We start from the raw sequence: 25,661 nt of genomic DNA, 5'->3' as shown, positions 1-25,661 counted from the left end.
CACACACGTAGCGCCCAGGGACACCGGAAGTGTCCCCGAGTTCCCACATGGTACAGGAGGAGCATATCACGTGACCGAGCTCTCCTGCCATGTCTTAACCCTTAGATACCCTTAAATTGGTAGTAACAATGCTAAAGTTCACTTACTGATATAAAAAATAAAAAGAAAAGCTACTCACCAATCACCAGCCAATCACTTACCCCATTGGCTGTGACGTCACTTTTTGATTCCTTTCTACTTCTATTTTGCTTTCTCTCCCGCTGTAGCTGCACCGGTACGCCTTTTATAGGCCGCTCCTGCGTCTCACCAACTGCCGCTGGCTCTCGATCTCCCGCTGGGCCTTTTATAGGCCGCTCCCGCGTCTCACCAACTGCCGCTGGCTCTCGATCTCCCGCTGGGCCTTTTATAGGTCGCTCCCCTCTCACCAACTGCCGCTGGCTCTCGATCTCCCGCTGGGCCTTTTATAGGTCGCTCCCCTCTCACCAACTGCCGCTGGCTCTCGATCTCCCGCTGGGCCTTTTATAGGTCGCTCCCCTCTCACCAACTGCCGCATAGAAACATAGAAAATAGGTGCAGGAGTAGGCCACTCGGCCCTTCGAGCCTGCACCACCATTCAATATGATCACGGCTGATCATGCAACTTTGGCACCCCATTTCTGCTTTCTCTCCACACTCCTTGCTCCCTTTAGCCGTAAGGGCCACATCTAACTCCCTTTTGAATATATCTAACGAACTGGCCTCAACAACTTTCTGTGGTAGAGAATTCCATAGGTTCACAACTCTCTGAGTGAAGAAGTTTCTCCTCATCTCAGTCCTAAATGGCTTACCCCTTATCCTTAGACTGTGACCCCTGGTCCTGGACTTCCCCAAAATCGGGAACATTCTTCCTGCATCTAACCTATCCAATCCCATCAGAATTTGATATGTTTCTATGAGATCCCCTCTCATTCTTCTAAATTCTAGTGAATATAAGCCTCATTGATCCAGTCTTTCTTCATATGTCAGCAAAAGTGGACTGGAAACAGCTACTTGATGGTAAATCAGTGTGAGAGCAGTGGAAGGCATTCAAGGAGAAGATTGTGAGGCTTCAGAGCAAATATGGTCCCACAAAGAAAAATGGTGGGCCTCCAAAATCTAGAGCTTCCTGGATGTCAAGGGGCCTACAGGATAGGATAAGGCAAAAAAGGGAAGCTTATGTCAGATATCGAGCTAAATACCACAGAAAGCTGAAAGGAGTATAGAGTGCAAGGGTGAAATTTAAAAAGAAATTAGGAAAGCAAAGAGAGCATAAAAGAATGATGGCAAGTAAAATCAAGGAGAACCCTGTGTTTTATAAATACATAAAGAGCAAGAGGATAACTAAAGAAAGAGTAGGGCCTATTAGAGACCTAAAAGGTCATCTGTGTGTGGAGGGGGAAGACGTGGATATGGTTCTTCATGAATACCTTGGGGCCAAAATTCACCGTCCCTGAAGGGACGTGCTCCGCGAGGTTTGGGTCGCTGATCGGAAAAAATCAATCGGCCGCCGCGGTTGGATGATTTTCCCTCCCCGAGCCATATTCAGCTCGGGGGGGGGGGCGGGGGGGAAGGGGGGATTTGAGTGGTGTGCACTTCCGCTGGAAACGGCAGGGTGAAGCCACTGTAAAGGTAACTTTCCAGCGATGAGCTCTGCAGCATGCGGGCCGCTGAAAAGCGGCAAGGACAGGGATTTTCAGCTGCAAAAAGTTAGGATTTTTTCCGGCAGTGCCCCCGCAAGGCATTCAATGCGGTGCTCGCATGCGACACCGCTGGAGTGTTGCCGCGATCGGAGACCTTTGGTAGGGAAATAGTTTTATTAATTTTAGTGTTTTTATTTCAGATTCCAGCATCCACTGTATTTATCTTTTCATATAGTTTGATTAATTGTTTTAGCTCCATTCAATCTGCTGAGTGCTGCTCAGAGGTTTGCACATACTTTTGTACAACTTTCAGGTCTGACTCTTTAGTGGAGGCCTGTGGGCTGTAGAGATCTGCTTGGCAGGGTTCACCCTGAGGATGGGAGGAGTGTTGGGAGGGCGACACCTGGTAAACGTGTTCAGAAGCAGGGTGGCACACAGGAGAAGGCGTTGAGGTCAGCACCGTGCAGAGAGGTAGCGGGCAAGGGAGGCAGCAGCCATGATTCGTTCATTCTGCGCTAGACCAGTGTGCCTGCCGTCTTGACCGGCCCGAATCAGGATTGCGGTTGGCAGCTTGCCACTTGGCTGCTCACTCCACTGCGGAACCCCAGGACAGTGCCAGAGCATGCATACAATGCAGCTCATTGTGCTACCAGGTGCATCATCGAACAGTGCCCAGGCATCCTTAAGCAGAGGTTCCGATGCCTGGACCGCTCTGGTGGCACTCTCCTCAACGGGCCTCCAACATCGTCGCAGTCTGCTGCATGCTGCACAACCTGCCCATCATGCGGGGACAGCCGTTGGAGGTCGAGCCAGCATTACCACCTGAGGAGGAGGAGGCGGGCAGGAGAAGGAGGAGGAGGCGCAGGAGGAGAAGGAGGATCCCCAACGCCCTAGAGCTAAGAGGTGTCGTCCCATCGCCTCCCTGGAAGGGTCGGGTGCAGACTGGCCAGCACCCTCCTGGGAGGGTGTGTCCTCACATATATGGAAATGCCTGACACCTCCCCTGCAATCTCCCTCCGTGCATTATGTACTGGCGGTCTGCCAGGTCTCCCCACATCAGGAAACAATATTCTTCTTCTGTCCTCCACACTGTCCATCAGTGTCTCCAGCTCCATATCAGTGAACCTGTTGGATCTCCTTGCACCTCTTACACCAGCCATCTTTTCAAACTCCTTCCCCCCCTCAGAGCCTTGCTGCAAATCCTGACTGAAAGATCCACTTTGGAAGGATTCATTAGCGCTGGAACCCATTTATTCACTTTTGGAGCTGAATATGGGGTGGCCCAGCCACGAAAACATTTTGGCACTAATGGCCACAAAAATGTGGGGGGAGCACCAGCTTTCCAGTGGTACTGAATTTCAGGCCCTATGTGTCTGTCTTCACAAAAGAGAGGGACGATGCAAACATTCTAGTAAAGGAGGAGGAGTGTGAAATATGCAATGAGATAAACATAGTGAGAGAGGAACAACTCGCTGAGTAAAAAGCTTTCTCCTCATTTCTATCCTCATTCTTTTGCCAATCATCTTAAATCTGTGTCTGCTGATTATTGACCTTCTGTCACTGGAAACAGTTTATCCTTATTTACTCTATCAAAACCCCTCATAATTTTAAACACTTCTATTAAATCTCCCTATAACCTTCATGATTTTCAACACCTCTATAAAATCACCTCTTAGACTTCTCTACTCCAAGGAGAACAATCCCAGCTTCTCCAGTCTGTCCACCTAACTGTAATCTCTCATCCCTGGAACATTCTCGTAAATCGCTTCTGAACCCTCTCCAAAGCCTTGACATCCTTCCTAAAGTGTGGTGCTTAGAATTGAACACAATACTCCAGCTGAGGCCTAACCAGTGATTCATAAAGGTTTAGCATAACATCTTTGCTTTGTGCTCTATTCCTCTATTAATAAACCCAAGGATCCCATACATTTTTATAAAAGTCTTACCAACTTGTCTTGCCACCTTCAAATACTTGTGTAAATGAATGTCTGGTCTCTGTTCCTGCGTCCCCTTTAAAATTGTACCATTTAGTTCATATTGCCTCTCATTCTTCCTATCAAAATGCATCACTCCACACTTCTTTGCATTCAATTTCATCTGATGTGTCTGCCCATTTCACCAGTCTGTCTATGTCCTCCTGAAGTCTGTTACTATTCTCCTTATTGTTTACTACATTTCTGAGTTTTGTATCATCTGCAGACTTTAAAAGTCCAGGGGGCTGAAATTGCCCCTCCCGATAAGGGCCGCCTGAAAGCGGCCACCATGGGGTGGCGCGGAATGGCCGCCGACCCTCCAAAGAGGGGCCGCCATTTTTTAAATTGGCTTTCCTCAGGGTCAGAGCGGTGTAGGGGACCGCTCCACCTGTTTTCCCGCTGCGGCTTGCACGCACCGACCCCTTACCGACCGGCGGTGACCCCTTCCCGAAATTTCCCCGCAGGAAATACCTCTTTTGTGAAATTGCCCCCCGAGAGCGGCACCGCCGCCAATCGATACCCCCGACAGCTTTTTGTGTCGCTTTCGGGAGGAGCAATTTCAGCCCCCTGGACTTTTAAAGTCTGCAGATGATACGAAACTCAGAAATGTAGTAAACAATAAGGAGAATAGTAACAGAATTCAAGAGGACATAGACAGACTGGTGAAATGGGCAGACACATCAGATGAAATTGAATGCAAAGAAGTGTGGAGTGTGCACTCTCTGTGGCATGGCGGCCCAGCTGCCCTTAAAGGGGAGGGCGCACTGCCGCGGCCGCTATTACCTTTTTTTGTTGGCCGACTGCCAGGTCGGCCCAACAATTATGCCCCTGGGTTCGACCGGGCCAGGCCACCAACAGGCAGCCTGGCACCCCCTCTTGGGTGCCAGGCCGCTAGCCTGGCAGAAACCCTCTCTGGTGGCCCAGTGGGCCTAACTGAAAAGTATGCAGAACTGGCAGGGGAGAACTGAAGGGGAGAGACGTTGTGACATCATCAATGTGGCGCTGATCACTGGTCGGGGTGGCGGACCCACTGCAAGGACACTTCCGCCCCTCAGCCACCATGACATCCGCCCCGATCAAAGGAAACCTCCCAAGTGCCAACTATCAATAGCATCTCCGCCGCATGGGTTATGGTGGAGAAAAACTTTAAAAAGCGGAGATTGCGGCCCATTTCAGGAGGTGGGCAATTTTGGCCCCCAGATCATTAATATATATCTAATACAGCAGTGGCCCCAATATAAACCCTAGGGGACACCACTGCACACTTCCCTCCAGTCTACAAAACGCACATTTACCACTACTCTCTGCTTTCTGCCTCTTAGCCAATTTTGGATCCATGCTGCCACTGCCCCATGGGCTTTCATTTTGCTACCAAGTTTATTATGTGGTATTTTATTAAACGCCTTTTGAACTGCACTACCCACATCAACCCTCTCTTTTCAGAACCTAACTGGAGGGTAAATTCAGCAATCTCGTGTTCCCAGCGTTGAACTGCACTCAGAGAGAGTACGGGTTGGAGAATTGCAGGCGTAGCAGGGGCAAAATTCGGTAGTGTCCCATTTGGACCGTTCATTTTAAATTTTTCCAAAGTTTGTGCCTGCTGAAATGGCTTGCAAAATTGTGGGAAATTGGGCGTTTTCGACCCAGGAGTGAAGAGGGGACAGTAAACGAGGTGCTAATGGCCGAAGTTGGCCGCCGCAGAGGCGCTATTGCCAGAGCGTTACCCAATTTCAGCTGACTTGCATTCAGAAATCAGCCTTCAATCCTTGCCTCCAGCTTAATCTAGCTCTTAACGGGGAGGTCATTTCAAACTACTGCAGCACATTTTCAGCATTGCTGTACTTGAGTCAGACCTCTCAGCAACTGAGACAGCTTTGTGCGATGGCAGATGCGAATCCTGCTTCGGAGACGGCCACGTACTTTAACAATGTGGCGCAGGAGACGTTGTGGGGGGGCAGTGGAGACAAGGAGGGAGTTTCTGTTCCCGCCATTTGGGAGGAGGCCATTGCCACTGGTATTCAGGGCCATGTGGTGAGAGATGGCCCAGGAGGTGTTGGCCATCACTGTGGTGGACAGAATCCTGTCACAGTGCCGTGAGAAATTCAACAACCGCAGTTGGGTGGTGAAGGTGAGTACATGCTTTCACACCTCCGACATACCAGCCTCTGAACCTCAGTCTGTGCACACTGTGCAAACCACCATTTCCCCACCACTCAACCACCAAGTATCTAGAGCTTACTCACACTCACATCCTCATCTTACACCTGGCCTACATTCACAGCTATTCAACCATGGCAGGCATATCTTCCACATACATATCTGGACTCTTACTCACACAGGTTCCTTTCTTTTGCAGGGCAACGTGGCACATAACAGATGGGAGCAGCAGAGGACTGGAGGGGGTTTCCTGAACTGGTGGTGGGCGCCATGGTCGGCAGAGACGTCGACCCTGCTGGGGTCAACCCACTTCCCCACCAAACCAGAAGGCTTTATCACGTTCCAGCTCCTGATACTGTTTGCATTACTTGCTCCATTCTTACCCTCCTGCCCTCACCTTATGCCATTTATGCTTTCAGATAACCAGACAGCAGATGTGGAGCTTGCACCTGAGTTACCCCCCACCCGCCCCCCCCCCCAACAAAGTCAGGAAGGAGAGGACAAGGAGGAGGAGGAGCCGAGCATTGCGTCATTGCATCTCTCACTCACAGGCACCAGCTCAGATATGGAATACGCGTTCGTTAGAGGTTAGGCTAGTAGAGGGGTCTGCACTGGGTGATGCACCGGGGTCTAGCGGACTGCAGCAAGGTCAAGGGGAAAGGGAACCTGGGAACCATCTCCCCGGAGGGAGAGTTTGCATGCGAGTTCTGCTGCATAGGACCCAGATGAAGATCATGATGGAGAGGCATTCACACTCGGAGATGATAGGTGCAATGGTAAAGGTGCTCGAGAGCCTCTCGGCAGTGGTAAGGAGTGTGGAGGAGTCCGCTTCCAGCATTGCACAGAGTTCTGCACATACAATGGAGCCCATCATTGCCAGTGTGCAGACAATGGTGGACTGATAGAGAGACCGTGCGGATCCAGACCTCATGACGTGAATCATGGGTGATGTGGCAGCTTCCATTGCAGCACAGGCAGAAGCAATGCAGCATCTTGGTGCTGTGATGCAGAGCATGGTTGGTGCCATCCAATCTCAGCCTGCTCTCATGCAGTCTCAGCTGGATGTCACGTGTGCTTTGACTGCTGCCATCACTGCTGGGTCCACCACAGTCCACGGTGTCACAGCAGCCCACAAAAACTCTGCTCCAGCAGATTGGTGGGGATGCTGAGGTGCTGCCCTGGGGGAGTAGCAGTGGGTCAGTGGAGCAGGAACCTCAGATTTCGTGATCCCACCACGCCATATGTCGCTGCTGGCGCCCAGACTGCCGTTACCCAACCTGAGGTGGTGCAGTTTACAGCCGGGCCTTCCAGGCCCAGAGCTGATCGAGGGCATCCTACAAGGCCATCTGTAGTCACTGGCCCTGACACTCAGCAGCCTTCCAGTAGCCCCGCTGCAGCCACAGGGGACACACTACGAAGGAAGTCTAGAATAGGTAAAGCAAAGTGGGGATATAAGGAAATGTATCAGGGTGATTATTAAATACTTTATGTTACAGTTAATTGTTAGATACATTTTTATTGGAATGTTTCATCTTTGCTGTTTTGGGACTTTGGTATTAGAGGGGAAATTGATGTGGTGATGGGGACGTCCAGAGGAACCCGGGAAGTGGGGTGGAAATCACTGGAACCGAAGTCTGATGAGCAGGTCGCGGATCGTCCTTGCAGAATCGCGATTGACTTGCTGCCTCCTCCTTCTCCTCATCCTCCTCCTGCTCAGATGATTCGGCTATGCCTGGTGGCAATGGCTCTGCCAGGTTGTGCAGTATGCAGCGGACAACAATGAATAGGGACACCCGCTCAGGCGAGTATTAGAGGGCTCCTCCCGAGTGGTCAAGGCAGCGGAATCGTTGCTCAGCACTTTGATGGTCTGATCAATGATGGACCTGGTGGTGGCATAGCTCTCATTGTACGAGTGCTGGGCAGGAGTGTTGCGGTTGTGGAGGGGAGTCATGAGCCACGTGGATAGCCAGCTGCGAGCTTGATGTGGGGGCTGGAAGATTGCTGGCACACCGGTCTGGCGCAGGATGAAGGCTGCTGCCAGGATAGCGGGCATTGACGGTGAGGATTCTGCATGTGTGGTCGCACACCAACTACACATTCAGTGAGTGGAAGCCTTTACGGTTATGGAAGATCTCAGGATTGTGATGCGGTGCCCGCAAAGCGACCCTGGGTGCAGCCCTGCACCATGGAGAAGCCCGCTATCCTGACGAAGCCACATGCACATTTGTGCTGCTTCTCTCTGGTCATGGGGAAGGAAATGTAGTCCCTCCTCCTTCTGTACAGAGCATCAGTGACCTTGCGGATGGAGCAATAGACGGCAAACTGGGAGATGATGGCGATGTCTCCAGTTGCCATAGAAATTGAGCACGCTGGTGACCTTGACTGCCACTGAGAGAGCCATCCTCACCCTGGTCTGAGGCTCGAGGTCTGATTGCAGGAGAAGGCAGAGCTCTGTGACCACGTCCTTGCCGAAGCGCAGCCTTCAAACACACTGGAGGCGCTAACTGCAGGCGCACAGAAGCCCAATTTCACCCCTCTGACCCGCATTCCTTCCGAGCACAATTCAATGCTGAGAGTTTGGCCTCATGGAATTTATCTGCAGATGTATTTCTGGGAGAAAATGGGTATCAAGGATATGATGATAGGGTGGAGAAAGGGGGTTGAGAGCAAACAAGAAAAATGGCTAGTTAGGGAAAATTCCCTCTTCTTGTTTCTGTAATATTCTATGGGCATAATATTCCAGTTTCTCCATTCCCACTGTTGTGACAGTAGGTTGTGAGTACTCTTCATATATAGTGTACAGGAGTGACCTATATCGTTCATTATTAAAGTGCTTGTGGGCGTGCTCAGGCAATTCGCCAGGGGAAAGGATTTTAATTTAGGGCCACTGCATTGCCAGCAGGGCCCCCAGATAGGTTCTGAGAAAGGGAGAAGTGTTTAGGTGAGACGGGGAAACCGGGAGAAGGAACAGGGCGATCGGGAGAGGGAGGAGGCAGTGAAGGGGAGAGGGAGGGGCAGTGATCGAGAGAGGGAGGGGGGCAGTGATCGGGAGAGGGAGGGGGCAGTGATCGGAGAGGGAGGAGCAGTGATTGGGAGAGGGAGGAGCAGTGATCGGGAGAGGGAGGAGCAGTGATCGGGAGAGGGAGGGACAGTGATCGGGAGAGGGAGGGGGCAGTGATCGGAGAGGGAGGAGCAGTGATTGGGAGAGGGAGGAGCAGTGATCGGGAGAGGGAGGAGCAGTGATTGGGAGAGGGAGGAGCAGTGATTGGGAGAGGGAGGGGCAGTGATCGGGAGAGGGAGGGGCAGTGATCGGGAGAGGGAGGGGCAGTGATCGGGAGAGGGAGGGGCAGTGATCGGGAGAGGGAGGGGCAGTGATCGGGAGAGGGAAGGGCAGTGATCGGGAGAGGGAGGGGAGTGATGTGGAGAGGGAGTGGCAGTGATTGGGAGAGGGAGGGGGCAGTGATCGGGAGAGGGATGGGAGAGTGATCGGGAGAGGGAGGGGGTAGTGATCGGGAGAGGGAGGGGCAGTGATCGGGAGAGGGAGGGGAGTGATGTGGAGAGGGAGTGGCAGTGATTGGGAGAGGGAGGGGGCAGTGATCGGGAGAGGGATGGGAGAGTGATCGGGAGAGGGAGGGGGTAGTGATCGGGAGAGGGAGGGGCTAGTGATCAGGAGAGGGAGGGGCTAGTGATCGGGAGAGGGAGGGGAGTGATCGGGATAGGGAGGGGGCAGTGATCGGGAGAGGGAGGGGGCAGTGATCGGGAGAGGGAGGGGGCAGTGATCGAGAGAGGGAGGGGGCAGTGATCGAGAGAGGGAGGGGGCAGTGATCGGGAGAGGGAGGGGGCAGTGATCGGGAGAGGGAGGGGGCAGTGATCGGGAGAGGGAGGGGGCAGTGATCGGGAGAGGGAGGGGGCAGTGATCGGGAGAGGGAGGGGGCAGTGATCGGGAGAGGGAGGGGGCAGTGATCGGGAGAGGGAGGGGGCAGTGATCGGGAGAGGGAGGGGGCAGTGATCGGGAGAGGGAGGGGGCAGTGATCGGGAGAGGGAGGGGGCAGTGATCGGGAGTGGGAGGGGGCAGTGATCGGGAGAGGGAGGGGGGAGTGATCGGGAGAGGGAGGGGCTAGTGATCGGGAGAGGGAGGGGCTAGTGATCGGGAGAGGGAGGGGCAGTGATCGGGAGAGGGAGGAGCAGTGATCGGGAGAGGGAGGAGCAGTGATCGGGAGAGTGAGGGGCAATGATCGGGAGAGGAGGCGAGTGACTGTGAGTTGGGGGGGAGGAGGAGGGTAATTGGGAATGGGGGGGGGGTGGAAGTGATGGGCTAGGGAGGGGTGTGACCAGGAGTTGGGAGGAAGGGGTGTGACCAGGAGTTGGGGGGAGGGAGAAGGGTGACTGGGAGTTTGGGGGAGGGGTGTGACCAGAAGTTGAGGGGGGTTGTGACCAGGAGTTGGGGGAGGGGGGGGGGAGGAGGGTGACTGGGAGTTGGGGGGAGGGAGGGGTGTGACTGGGAGTTGGGGAAGGGAGGGGTGTGACCAGGAGTTGGGGGGAGGGAGGAGGGTGACTGGGAGAAGGGAGGAAGGGCGGGGTAGTGATGGAGAGAGGGAGAGGGGCAATGATGGGGAGATGGTGGGAGGGGGTTATTGGAGAGGGAGGAGGTGACCAGGAGTGTGCGTAAGAGGGAGGGTGTGACCGGAAGCCCCCCCAGCTCTACCACCTATCTACTCTGTTCTTCAATGTTGAGATGGTATTTGCTTCTGCCACTCACTGTGGTAGTGTATCCTCCATACGGGGTATTATTGGGGGAGCATTTGGGTGCCAGTGACTATAATTCAGTCAGATTCAAGTTGGTTAAGGACAAGAATAGGCCTGGAATAAAAGTTCCGAATTGGGGAAAAGCTAATTTTGCTAAGTTAAGGAGTGATTTGACCATAGTGGACTGGAAACAGCTACTTGTGGGTAAATCAGTGTCGGAACAGTGGAAGGCATTCAAGGAGGAGATCCGAAAGGTTCAGGCCAAACATGTGCCCTTAAAGAAAAAAGCTGGGAAAAAATTTCTAGAGTCCCCTGGATATCTAGAGACTTACAGGGGAGGATTAAGAAAAAAAGGGACGCTTATGTCACATATCAACAGCTAAATACTTTAGAATCTTTAGAGGAATATAGAAAGATAAGACGTAAAATTAAAAAGGATATTAGGAATGCTAAGAGAGAGCACGAGAAATTCTTGGCCAGTAAAATTAAAGAAAACCTTAAGATGTTCTATAAATATATTAAGAGTAAGAGAGTAACTAAGGAAAGGGTAGGACCTATTAGAGACCACGAGGGTAATCTTTGTGAGGAGGAGGAAGATGGTTCTTAACGAATATTTTGCATCTCTTTTCACAAAGGAAAGAGGTAATGCAGATACTGCCATAGAGGAGGAGTGTGATATTCTGGATGAAATAAATATAGTGAGAGAGGAAGTATTAAGGGGTTTAGCAGCTTTGAAAGTAGATAAGTCCCTAGGTCTGGATGAAATGCATCCCAGGTTGATGAGCGAAGTAAAAGAGGAAATAGCAGAAGCCTTGACCATCATTTTCAAGAACTCTTTGGATATGGGCATGTGCCGGAAGATTGGAGGACTGCTAATGTAGTACCCTTGTTTAAGAAGGGAAAAAGGGATAATAGAAACATAGAAAATAGGTGCAGGAGTAGGCCATTCGGCCCTTCTAGCCTGCACCGCCATTCAATGAGTTCATGGCTGAACATTCAACTTCAGTACCCCATTCCTGCTTTCTCGCCATACCCCTTGATCCCCCTAGTAGTAAGGACCTCATCTAACTCCTTTTTGAATATATTTAGTGAATTGGCCTCAACAACTTTCTGTGGTAGAGAATTCCACAGGTTCACCAATCTCTGGGTGAAGAAGTTCCTCCGCATCTCGGTCCTAAATGGCTTACCCCTTATCCTTAGACTGTGACCTCTGGTTCTGGACTTCCCCAACATTGGGAACATTCTTCCTGCATCTAACCTGTCTAACCCCGTCAGAATTTTAAATGTTTCTATGAGGTCCCCTCTCATTCTTCTGAACTCCAGTGAATACAAGCCCAGTTGATCCAGTCTTTCTTGATAGGTCAGTCCCGCCATCCCGGGAATCAGTCTGGTGAACCTTCGCTGCACTCCCTCAATAGCAAGAATGTCCTTCCTCAGGTTAGGAGACCAAAACTGTACACAATACTCCAGGTGTGGCCTCACCAATGCCCTATACAACTGTAGCAACACCTCCCTGCCCCTGTACTCAAATCCCCTTGCTATGAAGGCCAACATGCCATTTGCTTTCTTAACCGCCTGCTGCACCTGCATGCCAACCTTCAATGACTGATGTACCATGACACCCAGGTCTCTTTGCACCTCCCCTTTTCCTAATCTGTCACCATTCAGATAATAGTCTGTCTCTCTGTTTTTACCACCAAAGTGGATAACCTCACATTTATCCACATTATACTTCATCTGCCATGCATTTGCCCACTCACCTAACCTATCCAAGTCGCTCTGCAGTCTCACAGCATCCTCCTCGCAGCTCACACTGCCACCCAACTTAGTGTCATCCGCAAATTTGGAGATACTACATTTAATCCCCTCATCTAAATCATTAATGTACAGTGTAAACAGCTGGGGCCCCAGCACAGAACCTTGCGGTACCCCACTAGTCACTGCCTGCCATTCTGAAAAGTACCCATTTACTCCTACTCTTTGCTTCCTGTCTGACAACCAGTTCTCAATCCATGTCAGTACACTACCCCCAATCCCATGTGCTCTAACTTTGCACATCAATCTCTTGTGTGGGACCTTGTCGAACGCCTTCTGAAAGTCCAAATATACCACATCAACTGGTTCTCCCTTATCCACTCTACTGGAAACATCCTCAAAAAATTCCAGAAGATTTGTCAAGCATGATTTCCCTTTCAAAAATCCATGCTGACTTGGACCTATCATGTCACCTCTTTCCAAATGCACTGCTATGACATCCTTAATAATTGATTCCATCATTTTACCCACTACCGATGTCAGGCTGACCGGTCTATAATTCCCTGTTTTCTCTCTCCCTCCTTTTTTAAAAAGTGGGGTTACATTGGCTACCCTCCACTCCATAGGAACTGATCCAGAGTCAATGGAATGTTGGAAAATGACTGTCAACGCATCCACTATTTCCAAGGCCACCTCCTTAAGTACTCTGGGATGCAGTCCATCAGGCCCTGGGGATTTATCGGCCTTCAATCCCATCAATTTCCCCAACACAATTTCCCGGCTAATAAGGATTTCCCTCAGTTCCTCCTCCTTACTAGACCCCCCGACCCCTTTTATAACCGGAAGGTTGTTCGTGTCCTCCTTCGTGAATACCGAACCAAAGTACTTGTTCAATTGGTCCGCCATTTCTTTGTTCCCCGTTATGACTTCCCCTGATTCTGACTGCAGGGGACCTACGTTTGTCTTTACTAACCTTTTTCTCTTTACATATCTATAGAAACTTTTGCAATCCGTCTTAATGTTCCCTGCAAGCTTCTTCTCATACTCCATTTTCCCAGCCCTAATCAAACCCTTTGTCCTCCTCTGCTGAGTTCTAAATTTCTCCCAGTCCCCAGGTTCGCTGCTATTTCTGGCCAATTTGTATGCCACTTCCTTGGCTTTAATACTATCCCTGATTTCCCTTGATAGCCACGGTTGAGCCACCTTCCCTTTTTTATTTTTATGCCAGACAGGAATGTACAATTGTTGTAGTTCATCCATGCGGTCTCTAAATGTCTGCCATTGCCCATCCACAGTCAACCCCTTAAGTATCATTCGTCAATCCATCCCAGCCAATTCACGCCTCATACCTTCAAAGTTAGCCTTCTTTAAGTTCTGGACCATGGTCTCTGAATTAACTGTTTCATTCTCCATCCCAATGCAGAATTCCACCATATTAGGCCGAGTAATTACAGGCCTGTCAGTCTAACATCAGTGGTGGGAAAATTATTGGAAAAAAATCCTGAAAGACAGGATAAATCTGCATTTGGATAGGCAAGGATTAATTAGGGACAGTCAGCATGGATTTGTTAAAAGGAAGATCGTGTTTGACTAACCTGATTGAATTTTTTGAGGAGGTAACCAAGAGGGTCGATGAGGGTAGTGCATACGAATTAGTATATATGGACTTTAGCAAGGCTTTTGATAAGGTCCCGCATGGTAGACTGGTCATGAAGGTTAAAGTCCATGGGATCCAGGGCAAAGTGGAAAGTTGGATCCAAAATTGGCTTGGAAGTAGGAAGCAAAGGGTAATGATTGATGGATGTTTTTGTGACTGGAAGGATGTTTCCAGTGGGGTTCCACAGGGCTCAGTACTGGGTCCCTTGCTTTTTGTGGTATATATCAATGATTTAGATTTGAATATCTGAAGTTTGCAGCCGACACTAAAATTGGCTGTGTGGTTGATAATGAAGAGGAAAGTCATGGTCTGCAGGAGGATATTAATCTACTGGTCAGGTGGGCAGAGCAGTGGCAAATGGAATTTAATTCAGAGATGTGTGAGGTGATGTACTTTGGGAGGGCTAATAAGGAAAGGGTATACACATTAAGCGGTAGGCCCTTAATAGTGTAGGTGAACAAAGGGACTTTGGAGCGCTTGTCCACAGATCGCTGAAAGTAGCAGGCCAGATGGATAAGATGGTTAAGAAGGCATACGGAATGCTTGCCTTTATTGGCCGAGGCATAAAATATAAGAGCAGGGAGGTTATGCTTAAGTTGTACAATACTTTGGTTAGGCCACAGCTGGGGTACTGAGTGCAGTTCTGGTCGCCATATTATAGGAAGGATGTGATTGCACTAGAGGGTGCAGAGGAAATTTACTAGGATGCTGCCTGGAATGGAGAATCTTAGTTATGAGGACAGATTGGATAGGCTGGGTTTGTTCCCATTGGAACAGAGGAGATTGAGAGGAGACCTCATCGAGGTGTACAAAATATTGAAGGTCCTGGACATAGTGGATAGTAAGGGTCTATCTCCATTGGTGGAGGGGTCTATTATGAGGGGGCATAGTTTTAAGGTGGTTGGTGGAAGGTTTAGAGGGGATTTGAGGGGGGGGCTTCTTTACACAGAGAGTTGTGGGGATCTGGAACTCACTGCCTGGAAGAATGGTGGATGCAGAAATCCTCACCACTTTTAAGAGATGGTTGGATGGGCACTTAAAGTGCTGTAACCTGCAGGGTTACAGACCTAGCTGGTAATTGGGATTAGACTGGATGACCTTTTGTTGGTTGGCGCAGATATAATGGTAAGTACTGTAGGGAATAGAATACGGCCAGGGTGATCTCCTGGACTAGTTTCAATCGCCTGGATGGGTCGGAGAAGAATTTTCCCAGATTTTTTCTCCCTAAATTGGCCATTACTTTTTATCTGGTTTTTGCCTCTCCCAGGAGATCCCATGGCTCCAGTTGGGGTGGAGTGCAGATGTTTTTAGTATAAGGGGTGTTGAGGGATGTGGGGCGGACTGGTTGGGCTGGGTGCTCTTTGCCTTTCCATCATTGTTCCTGGGTTTGTATGTAACCTTTAGGGCTGCTGACGAAGGGCCGTGTGGCTCTTTTTAAGCCGGCACAGACACAATGGGCCGAAATGGCCTCCTTCTGCGCTGTAAATTTTTATGTTTCTTTCTATTTTTCTTCTATGTTTCTATAATCCACAGCCTCACAGCCCTCCGTGTAAAAAAGTTTGTACAGCGCTCTGTCTTGCATTGAATCTTGTATCCAGAGTCACCATTACCTTCGGCCTTATACTCGCTTTACCCTTTTCTACAGCCTTATCCACTTGCTGTTTGGGCTTTCAATATCTTGTCGATTTGAAGCGGGTTTTGATGGCAGCTTTTGTATTCTGTTATGTTAAAAGCTGTTTTCCTGGCCCAGGATGCAGTGATCAACCTGAAGTCTGTCCAAGAACTCGCCAAAGACCTGGGCTTTCAGTGGACCATCGTGGCTTCCGAGCTGGGATTCAGCAGGGCGGAGATCAGCCGCTTTCATACAGCCTCTGTGCACAAAAAGCTGCAGGCAAAGAAAATGTTAGAGAGCTGGTATGTCGAAAGTTCCATCACTAAATCAAATAGTCTTAAGGTGATGATGTATCTCACTTGGTAACTGTAATGTATTTGTTTCATGGGTCCTTTGCTTAAGAATTGATAGCAATGCATTGCTATTAAGAACTAGTTGGTTTATTTAGCAAAAGGTTTAACAATCACACTGCACTTTACCAGTTCATCCACCAGGCTCACAACCACCTGCCTCATCGTGGATCCCCCGAATCCAACTGGCTGGGGTTTTATTGAGTTTTGTGACCATCATGTGACTGGCTAAGCCACTCTCAACTCAACAGCTCTCCAACTATTTTGATGTAAAACCATAAATCAAGTGCCTCCTTATTAACAGGGGGCACTAAAACTGACAATTAAACCAATTAATGTTTTACCAGAAACTTAAATCAAATGCAACAGCTCAACAACTGTTTTAGTTAAAACCATCAATCAAATGCCTCCTTATCAGAGGGGGCACTAAAACTGACAAATAAACTAATTCAATTTCGAACATCAACTTAATTTAAATTCAAATTTGGTTGCTGGAGATGATGATGCACTCCAGTCCCTCTGGTGCCCACCTCTTGGGGAAGGCCACATGCGTGCTGGTGGACACCGCGTGCTCCATCTCCAGGGACACCCTGGCTCAGATGTAACCACGGATGAGAGGCAGGCAGTCGGGCTGAATGACCCCCTCGACCACCTGCTGCCTGGACCGGTTGATGGCCCCCTTGGCCATGCCCAGGAGCAATCCTACGAGGAGGCCTTCTGACCTGCCTGCTCCCCTCTGCACAGGGTACCCAAAGATCAGGAGCGTGGGACTGAAGTACAACTAGAATTTGAGGAGCAGCTACTTCAAATAATGGAATGGGGCTGCAACTTCACACATTCGACATAGACATAGAACACGGACTCCTCCAGATCGCAGAAATTGCAAGCGGCCTGGGAGTCCGTCAACTGACTTAAAAACCTACTGCACGGGACTGCTCCATGCAACACTCTCCAGGCCAAGTCCCCAAGGGAGGACTCCCGCATAGAGAGCACTCCATTGGGGACCCACGCCTCCTCCAGATGGCAAGATGGTGGGCCATGGCGTGTCCGGATGGCAGACGAGGATGGCAAAGTGGAGAGTGTGCAAGTGTAGCCTGTACAGGAAACTCCTCTGCGCAGAACTGAAAGGCACGGAGGCGATTTCCCAGAGGAGGCTCAAATTCTGAGGCGCTAGATCCCGAAGGAGGTTTCGGGGCTTGGCGCTGATGAGGTATCCTTCCGGATGGGGGTCAATTCGGATTGGATCGCCCCTCGACATTCCTAATGGAGTCAGGGCCCAGTGCTGTTTTTAGCAACTTGATGGCATTGGCTGCACGCCAGATGTCGGCCCAGGACAGGTGCGTCTGGCACCATCCAGCCCACTCCTCCACTCAACAGCTCTACAACTGTTTTTGTAAAACTTTTAAATCAAGTGCCCCTTTTTTAAGGGCACAATCAACAGGTCTACATTTTAATTGAAACCATCAATCAAGAGCCCCCTTATTAACAGGGGGCACTAAAACCGACAAACCAATGAACTTTTAGCCAGAAACAAAAATCAAATTAAAATTTGGTTGCTGGGGGTGACGATGCACTCCAGTCCCTCCGGCTCCCAACAGCCCTACAATTATTTTTGTTGCAAACTAATAGAAACATAGAAACTAGGTTCAGGAGTAGGCCATTCGGCCCTTCGACATGCACCACTATTCAATAAGATCATGGTTGATCATTCACCTCAGTACCCCTTTCCTGATTTCTCTCCATTCCATTTGAACCCTTTAGCCGTAAGAGCCATATCTAACTCCCTCTTGAATATATCCAATGAACTGGCATCAACAACTCTCTGCGGTAGAGAATTCCACAGGTTAACAACTCTCTGAGTGAAGAAGTTTCTCCTCATCTCAGTCCTAAATGGCTTACCCCTTATCCTTGGATTATGTCCACTGGTTCTGGACTTCCCCAACATCGGGAACATTCTTCCTGCATCGAACCTGTCCAGTCCCGTCAGAATTTTATATGTTTCTATGAGATCCTCTTTCATCCTTCTAAACTCCAATGTATAAAGGCCCAGTCGATCCAGTCTCTTCTCATATATCAGTCCTGCCATCCCGGGAATCAGTCTGGTGAACCTTTGCTGCACTCCCTCAATAGCAAGAATGTCCTTCCACAGATTAGGAGACCAAAACTGAACACAATCTTCCAGGTGAGGCTTCACCAAGGCTCTGTACAACTGCAGTAAGATCTCCCTGCTCCTATATTCAAATCCCCTAGCTATGAAGGCAACATACCATTTGCCTTCTTCACGGCCTGTTGTACCTGTATGCCAACTTTCAATGACTGATGAACCATGACACCCAGGTCTCTTTGTATCTCCCCTTTTCCTAATCTGCCGCCATTCAGATAATATTCTGTCTTCGCGTTTTTGCCCCCACAATGGATAACCTCACATTTATCCACATTATACCACATCTGCCATGCATTTGCCCACTCACCTAACCTGTTCAAATAAACCTGCAGCCTCCTAGCGTCCCCCTCACAGCTCACACCGCCACCAGTTTAGTGTCATCTGCAAACTTGGAGATATTACACTCAATTCCTTCATCCAAATCATTGATGCATATTGTAAAGAGCTGGGGTCCCAGCACTGAGCCCTGCGGCACTGCCTGCCATTCTGAAAAGGACACGTTTATCCCGACTCTCTGCTTCCTGTCTGCCAACCAGTTCTCTATCCACGTCAGTATATTACCCCCAATACCATGTGCTTTGATTTTGCACACCAATCTCTTGTGCGGGACCTTGTCAAAAGCCTTTTGAAAGTTCAATTACACCACATCCACTGGTTCTCCCTTATCCACTCTACTAGTTACATCCTCAAAAAATTCCAAAAGATTTGTCAAGCATGATTTCCCTTTCATAAAACCATGCTGACTTGAACCGATCCTGTCACTGCTTTCCAAATGCGCTGCTATTTCATCTTTAATAATTGATTCCAACATTTTCCCCACTGCTGATGTCAGGCTAACCGGTCTATAATTACCCGCTTTCTCTCTCCCTCCCTTTTTAAAAAGTGGTGTTACATTAGCTACCCTCCAGTCCATAGGAACTAATCCAGAGTCGATAGACTGTTGGAAAATGATCACCAAATCATCCATTATTTCTAGGGCCACTTCCTTAAGTACTCTGGGATGCAGACGATCAGGCCCTGAGGATTTATTGGTCTTCAATCCCATCAATTTCCCAAACATAATTTCCCGCCTAATAAGGATATCCTTCAGTTCCTCCTTCTCACAAGACCCTCAGTCCCCTAGTACTTCCGGAAGGTTATATATGTCTTCCTTCGTGAAGATAGAACCAAAGTATTCGTTCAATTGATCTGCCATTTCTTTGTTCCCCATTATAAATTCAACTGAATCCGACTGCAAGGGACCTACGTTTGTCTTCACTAATCTTTTCTCTTCACATATCTTTAGAAGCTTTTGCAGTCAGTTTTTATGTTCCCGGCAAGCTTCTTCTCGTATTCTATTTTCCCCCTCTTAATTAAACCCTTTGTCCTCCTCTGCTGAATTCTAAATTTCTTCCAGTCCTCAGGTTTGTTGCTTTTTCTGTCCAATTTATGTGCTCTTCCTTGGATTTAACACCATCCTTAATTTCCCTTGTTAGCCACAGTTGAGCCATCTTCCCCGTTTTATTTTTTACTCCAGACAGGGATGTACAATTGCTGAAGTTCATCCATGTGATCTTTAAATGTTTGCCATTGCCTATCCACCGTCAACCCTTTAAGTATCATTTGCCAGTCTATTCTAGCCAATTCATGCCTCAAACCATCGAAGTTACCTTTCCTTAAGTTCTGGACCTTAGTTTCTGAATTAACTGTGTCATTCTCCATCTTAATAAAGAATTCTACCATATTATGGTCACTCTTCCCCAAGGGGCATCGCACAACAAGATTGCTAATTCGTCCCTTCTCATTACACATCACCCAGTCTAGGATGGCCAGTTCCCTAGTTGGTTCCTCAACATATTGGTCTAGAAAACCATCCCTAATACATTCCAGGAAATCCTCCTCCACCGCATTGCTACCAGTTTGGTTAGCCCAATCAATATGTAGATTAAAGTCGCCCATGATAATTGCTGCACCTTTATTACATGCATTCCTAATTTCTTGTTTGATGCTGTCCCAAACCTTACTACTACTGTTTGGTGCCTGTACACAACTCCCGCTGGCGTTTTCTGCCCCTTGGTATTCCGTAGCTCCACCCATACTGATTCCACATCATCCAAGCTAATGTCCTTTCTTACTATTGCATTAATTTCCTCTTTAACCAGTAATGCCACCCCGCCTTCTTTTCCTTTCTGTCTATCCTTCCTAAATGTTGAATAATCCTGGATGTTGAGTTCCCAGCCTTGGTCACCCTGGAGCCATGTCTCCGTGATGTCAATTACATCATACCCATTAACTGCTATCTGCGCAGTTAATTCGTCCACCTTATTCCGAATACTCCTCGCATTGAGGCACAGAGCCTTCGGGCTTGTCTTTCTAACACACTTTGCCCCTTTAGAATTTGGCTGTAATGTGGCCCTTTTTGCTTTTTGACTTAGGTTTCTCTGCCCTCCACTTTTACTTTTCTTCTCTCTATCTTTTGCTTCTATCCCCATTCTACTTCCCTCTGTCTCCCTGCATTGGTTCCCATCCCCCTGCCATATTAGTTTAACTGCTCCCCAACAGCACTAGCAAACACCCCCCCTAGGATATTGGTTCCGGTCCTGCCCAGGTGCAGACCGTCCGGTTTGTACTGGTCCCACTTCCCCCAGAACCGGTTCCAATGTCCCAGGAATTTGACCACTCCTCAAGCCATGTATTCATCTGAGCTATTCTGCGATTCCTACTCTGATTAGCACGTGGCACTGGTAGCAATCCTGAGATTACTATTTTGGAGGTCCTACTTTTTAACTTAGCTCCTAGCTCTCTAAATTCGTCTTGTAGGACCTCATCCCGTTTTTTACCTATATCGTTGGTACCAATGTGCACCACAACAACTGGCTGTTCACCCTCCCTTTTCAGAATGCCCTGCACCCGCTCCGAGACATCCTTGACCCTTGCACCAGGGAGGCAACATACCATCCTGGAGTCTCGGTTGTGGCCACAGAAACGCCTATCTATTCCCCTTACAATTGAATCCCCTATCACTATCGCTCTTCCAATCTTTTTCCTGCCCTCCTATGCAGCAGAGCCAGCCACAGTGCCATGAACTTGGCTGCTGCTGCTCCTCCCTGATGAGTCATCCCCCTCAACAGTACCCAAAGCAGTGTATCTGTTTTGCAGGGAGATGACCGTAGGGGACCCCTGCACTACCTTCCTTGCACTGCTCTTCCTGTTGGTCATCCATTCCCTATCTGGCTATGTATCCTTTACCTGCGGTAAGACCAATTCACTAAACGTGCTATTCACGTCATTCTCAGCATCGTGGATACTCCAGAGTTCATCCACCCACAGCTCCAGTGTCGCAATGCGATCCGTCAGGAGCTGCAGGCCGACGCACTGCCCGCACACGTAGTCGTCAGGGACACCAGAGGCAGCGCTGACTTCCCACAAAGTACAGGAGGAGCATAACATGTGTCCGAGCTCTCCTGCCATGACTTAACCCTTAGATACACTTAAATTGGCAACAACAATGCTAAAAGTTACTTAATGATATAGAAAAGAAAAAGAAAAACTACTTACCATTCACCAGCCAATCACATATACCCTTGGTTGTGATGTCAACCTTTCGATTTCTTTCTACTTTTTTGCCTTCTCTCCCTGCTGATTCTGCACCAGCTGGCCTTTATAGGCCTCTCGACGCTCCCCGGAGTGCCCGAACTCCTCCGACTGCCTCCTCACCGACGCGCTCGGCCTTTATAGGCCTCTCGCCGATCCCCACTCACCTAACTTTCCAAGTCACCCTGCAGCCTCTTAGCATCCTCCTCACAGCTCACACCATCACACAGCTTAGTGTCATCTGCAAACTTGGAGATATTACACTCAATTCCTTCATCTAAATCATTAATGTATATTGTAAATAGTTGGGGTCCCAACACTGAGCCCTGCGGCACCCCACTAGTCACTGCCTGCCATTCTGAAAAGGAATTGTTTATCCCGACTCTCTGCTTTCTGTCTGCCAACCAGTTCTCTATCCACGTCAGTGCATTAGCTCCAATACCATGTGCTTTAATTTTGTACACCAATCTCTTGTGTAGGACCTTGTCAAAAGCCTTTTAAAAGTCAAAATACACCACATCCACTGGTTCTCCCTTGTCCACTCTATCAGTTACATCCTCAAAAAATTCTAGAAGATTTGTCAAACATGATTTCCCTTTCATAAATCCATGCTGACTTGCACCGATCCTTTCACTGCTTTCCAAATGCGCTGCTATTTCATCTTTAATAATTGATTCCAACATTTTCGCTATCACCGATGTCACGCTAACCGGCCTATAATTACCCGTTTTCTCTCTCCCTCTTTTCTTAAAAAGTGGTGGTACATTAGCTACCCTCCAGTCCATAGGAACTGATCCAGAGTCGATAGACTGTTGGAAAATGATCACCAATGCATCCACTATTTCTAGTGCCACTTCCTTAAGTACTCTGGGATGCTATCAGGCCCCAGGGATTTATCGACCTTCAATCCCATCAATTTCCCTAACACAATTTCCCACCTAATAAGGATTTCCTTCAGTTTCTCCTTCTCACTGGACCCTCGGTCCCCTAGTATTTCCGGAAGGTTATATATGTCTTCCTTCGTAAAGATAGAACCAAAGTATTTGTTCAATTGATCTGCCATTTCTTTGTTCCCCATTATAAATTCAACTGAATCCAACTGCAAGGGACCTACGTTTGTCTTCACTAATCTTTTTCTCTTCACATATCTATAGAAGCTTTTGCAGTCAGTTTTTATGTTCCCAGCAAGCTTCCTCTCGTATTCTATTTTTCCCCTCCTAATTAAACCCTTCGTCCTCCTGCTGAATTGTTAAATTCTCCCAGTCCTCAGGTTTTTTGCTTTTTCTGGCCAATTTATTTGCTTCTTCCTTGAATTTAGCACTATTCTTAATTTCCCTTGTTAGCCACGGTTGAGCCACCTTCCCCGTTTTATTTTTACTCCAGACAGGGATGTGCAATTGTTCAAATTCAACCGTGTGATCTATAAATGTTTGCCATTGCCTATCCACCGTCAACCCTTTAAGTATCACTCGCCAGTCTATTCTAGCCAACTCACGTCTCATACCATTGAAGTTACCTTTCCTTAAGTTCAGGACCGTTGTCTCTGAATTAACTGTGTCACTCTCCATCTTAATAAACAATTCTACCATATTATGGTCACTCTTCCCCAAGGGGCCTCGCACAACAAGATTGCTAATTAGTATTTTCTCATTACACATCACCCAGTCTAGGATGGCCAGCCCTCTCGTTGGTTCCTCGACATATTGGTCTAGAAAACCATCCCTAATACACTCCAGGAAATCCTCCTCCTCCGCATTGCTCCCAGTTTGGTTAGCCCAATCAATATGTAGATTAAAGTCGCCCATGATAACTGCTGTACCTTTATTGCACGCATCCCTAATTTCTTGTTTGATGCTGTTCCCAACCTCACTACTACTGTTTGGTGGTCTGTACACAACTCCCACTTGCGTTTTCTGCCCTTTGGTATTCCGTAGCTCCACCCATACCGATTCCACATCATCCAAGCTAATGTCCTTCCTTATTATTGTGTTAATTTCCTCTTTAACCAGCAACGCCACCCCACCTGCTTTTCCTTTCTGTCTATCCTTCCTGAATGTTGAATACCCTTGATGTTGAGTTCCCAACCTTGGTTACCCTGGAGCCATGACTCCGTGATGCCAATTACATCATATCCATTAACAGCTATCTGCGCAGTTAATTCGCCAATCTTATTCCGAATACTCCTCGCATTGAGGCACAGAGCCTTCAGGCTTGTGTTTTTAACACGCTTTGCCCCTTTCGAATTTTGGTGTAATGTGGCCCTTTTTACTTTTTGCCTTGGGTTTCACTGCCCTCCACTTTTACTTTTCTTCTCTCTATCTTTTGCTTCTGCTCCCATTCTACTTCCCTCTGTCTCTCTGCATAGGTTCCCATCCCCCTGCCATATTAGTTTAACCCCTCACCAACAGCACTTGCAAACACTCCCCCTAGGACATTGGTTTTGGTCCTGCCCAGGCGCAGACCGTCCGGTTTGTACTGGTCCCACCTCCCCCAGAACCGGTTCCAATGTTCCAGGAATTTGAATCCCTCCCTTCTGCACCACTCCTCAAGCCACGTATTCATCTGAGCTATCCTGCGATTCCTACCCTGACGAGCACATGGCACTGGTAGCGATCCCGAGATTACTACTTTTGGGGTCCTACTTTTTAATTTAGCTCCTAGCTTCCTAAATTCATTTTGTAGGACCTCTTCCTGTTTTTTTACCTATATCGTTGGTACCTATATGCACCATGACAACTGGCTGTTCACCCTCTCCCTTCAAAATGTCCTGCAGCCGCTCCAAGACATCCTTGACCCTTGCACCAGAGAGGCAACATACCATCCTGGAGTCTCGATTGCGGCCGCACAAACGTCTATCTATTCCCTTTACAATAGAATCCCCTACCACTATAGCTCTCCCACTCTTTTTCCTGCCCTCCTGTGCAGCAGAGCCACCCCTCGTACCATGAACTTGGCTGCTGCTGCTCCTCTCCCCTGATGAGTCATCCCCAACAACAGTACCCAAAGCAGTGTGTCTGTTTTGCAGGGGGATGACCGCAGGGGACCCCTGCACTACCTTCCTTCCACTGCTCTTCCTGTTGGTCATCCATTCCCTATCTGGCTGTGTACCCTTTAACTGTGGTAATCAAGTGCCCCCTGGTTAAAGGGGGGGGCACACTTCAAAACGTTTCAAGTGCCCCCTTGGTTTTTTTTTGAAGGCACCAAAAACGCAAATTATACAAGTGCCCCCTGGCTAAAAGGACACAATAAACAATTTAAACTTTGGCAGTAACTTAAATCAAATAAAAATTTGGTTGCCGGGGGTGATGATGCACTCCAGTCCCTCCGGCGCCCACCTCTCGCGGAAGGCTGCAAGCGTACCAGTGTACACCACGTGCTCCATCTCCAGGGACACACTGGCTCGGATGTAACCGCGGAAGAGAGGCAGGCAGTTGAGCTGAATGACCCCCTCGACCGCGCACAACCTGGACTGGCTGATGGCCCCCTTGACCATGAGCAGGAGCAGTTCTATGAGGAGGCCTGCCGACTTGCCCGCTCCACTCCGCACCGGGGTCAGTTCGGATGTGATCTCCCCACGTGCTTGAGTCTCCTCGACATACGGAATTGGAGCTGAGGGTGGATTCACTCTGGAGCATCCACGATGCTGAGAATGACGTGAGTATCACGTGTAGCGAGTTGGTCTTACCGCAGGAGAAAGGTCCACAGCCAGATAGGGAATGGAAGACCAGCAGGAAGAGTAGTGCAAGGAAGGTAGTGCAGGGGTCCCCTGTGGTCATCCCCCTGCAAAACAGATACACCGCTTTGAGTGCTGTTGGGGGGGATGACTCATCAGGGGAGGGTAGTAGCAGCCAACTTCATGGCACCGTGGCTGGCTCTGTTGCACAGGAGGGCAGGAAAAAGAGTGGGAGAGCGATAGTGATAGGGGATTCAATGGTGAGGGGAATAGATAGGCGTTTCTGCGGCCGCAACCGAGACTCCAACATGGTATGTTGCCTCCCTGGTGCAAGGGTCAAGGA

General features: G+C 48.9%; 1 protein-coding gene across 3 annotated transcripts in view; it reads left to right on the top strand.

Moving 5' to 3' along the window:
- The window catches only part of LOC139276328 (THO complex subunit 1), a 53,968-nt gene that overhangs the window by 16,174 nt on the left and 12,133 nt on the right, over window positions 1-25,661 (top strand). For all 3 annotated transcript variants that reach the window (XM_070894143.1, XM_070894145.1, XM_070894146.1), the window contains exon 3: window positions 15,697-15,860. In XM_070894143.1, coding sequence (XP_070750244.1) covers window positions 15,697-15,860 — 164 coding nt within the window. The remainder of the gene's footprint in view (window positions 1-15,696; window positions 15,861-25,661) is intronic.

This window comes from Pristiophorus japonicus, chromosome 11 (assembly GCF_044704955.1).
Source record: "Pristiophorus japonicus isolate sPriJap1 chromosome 11, sPriJap1.hap1, whole genome shotgun sequence".
Taxonomy (NCBI): domain Eukaryota; kingdom Metazoa; phylum Chordata; class Chondrichthyes; family Pristiophoridae; genus Pristiophorus; species Pristiophorus japonicus.
This window is presented reverse-complemented; position numbering and strand designations above follow the sequence as displayed.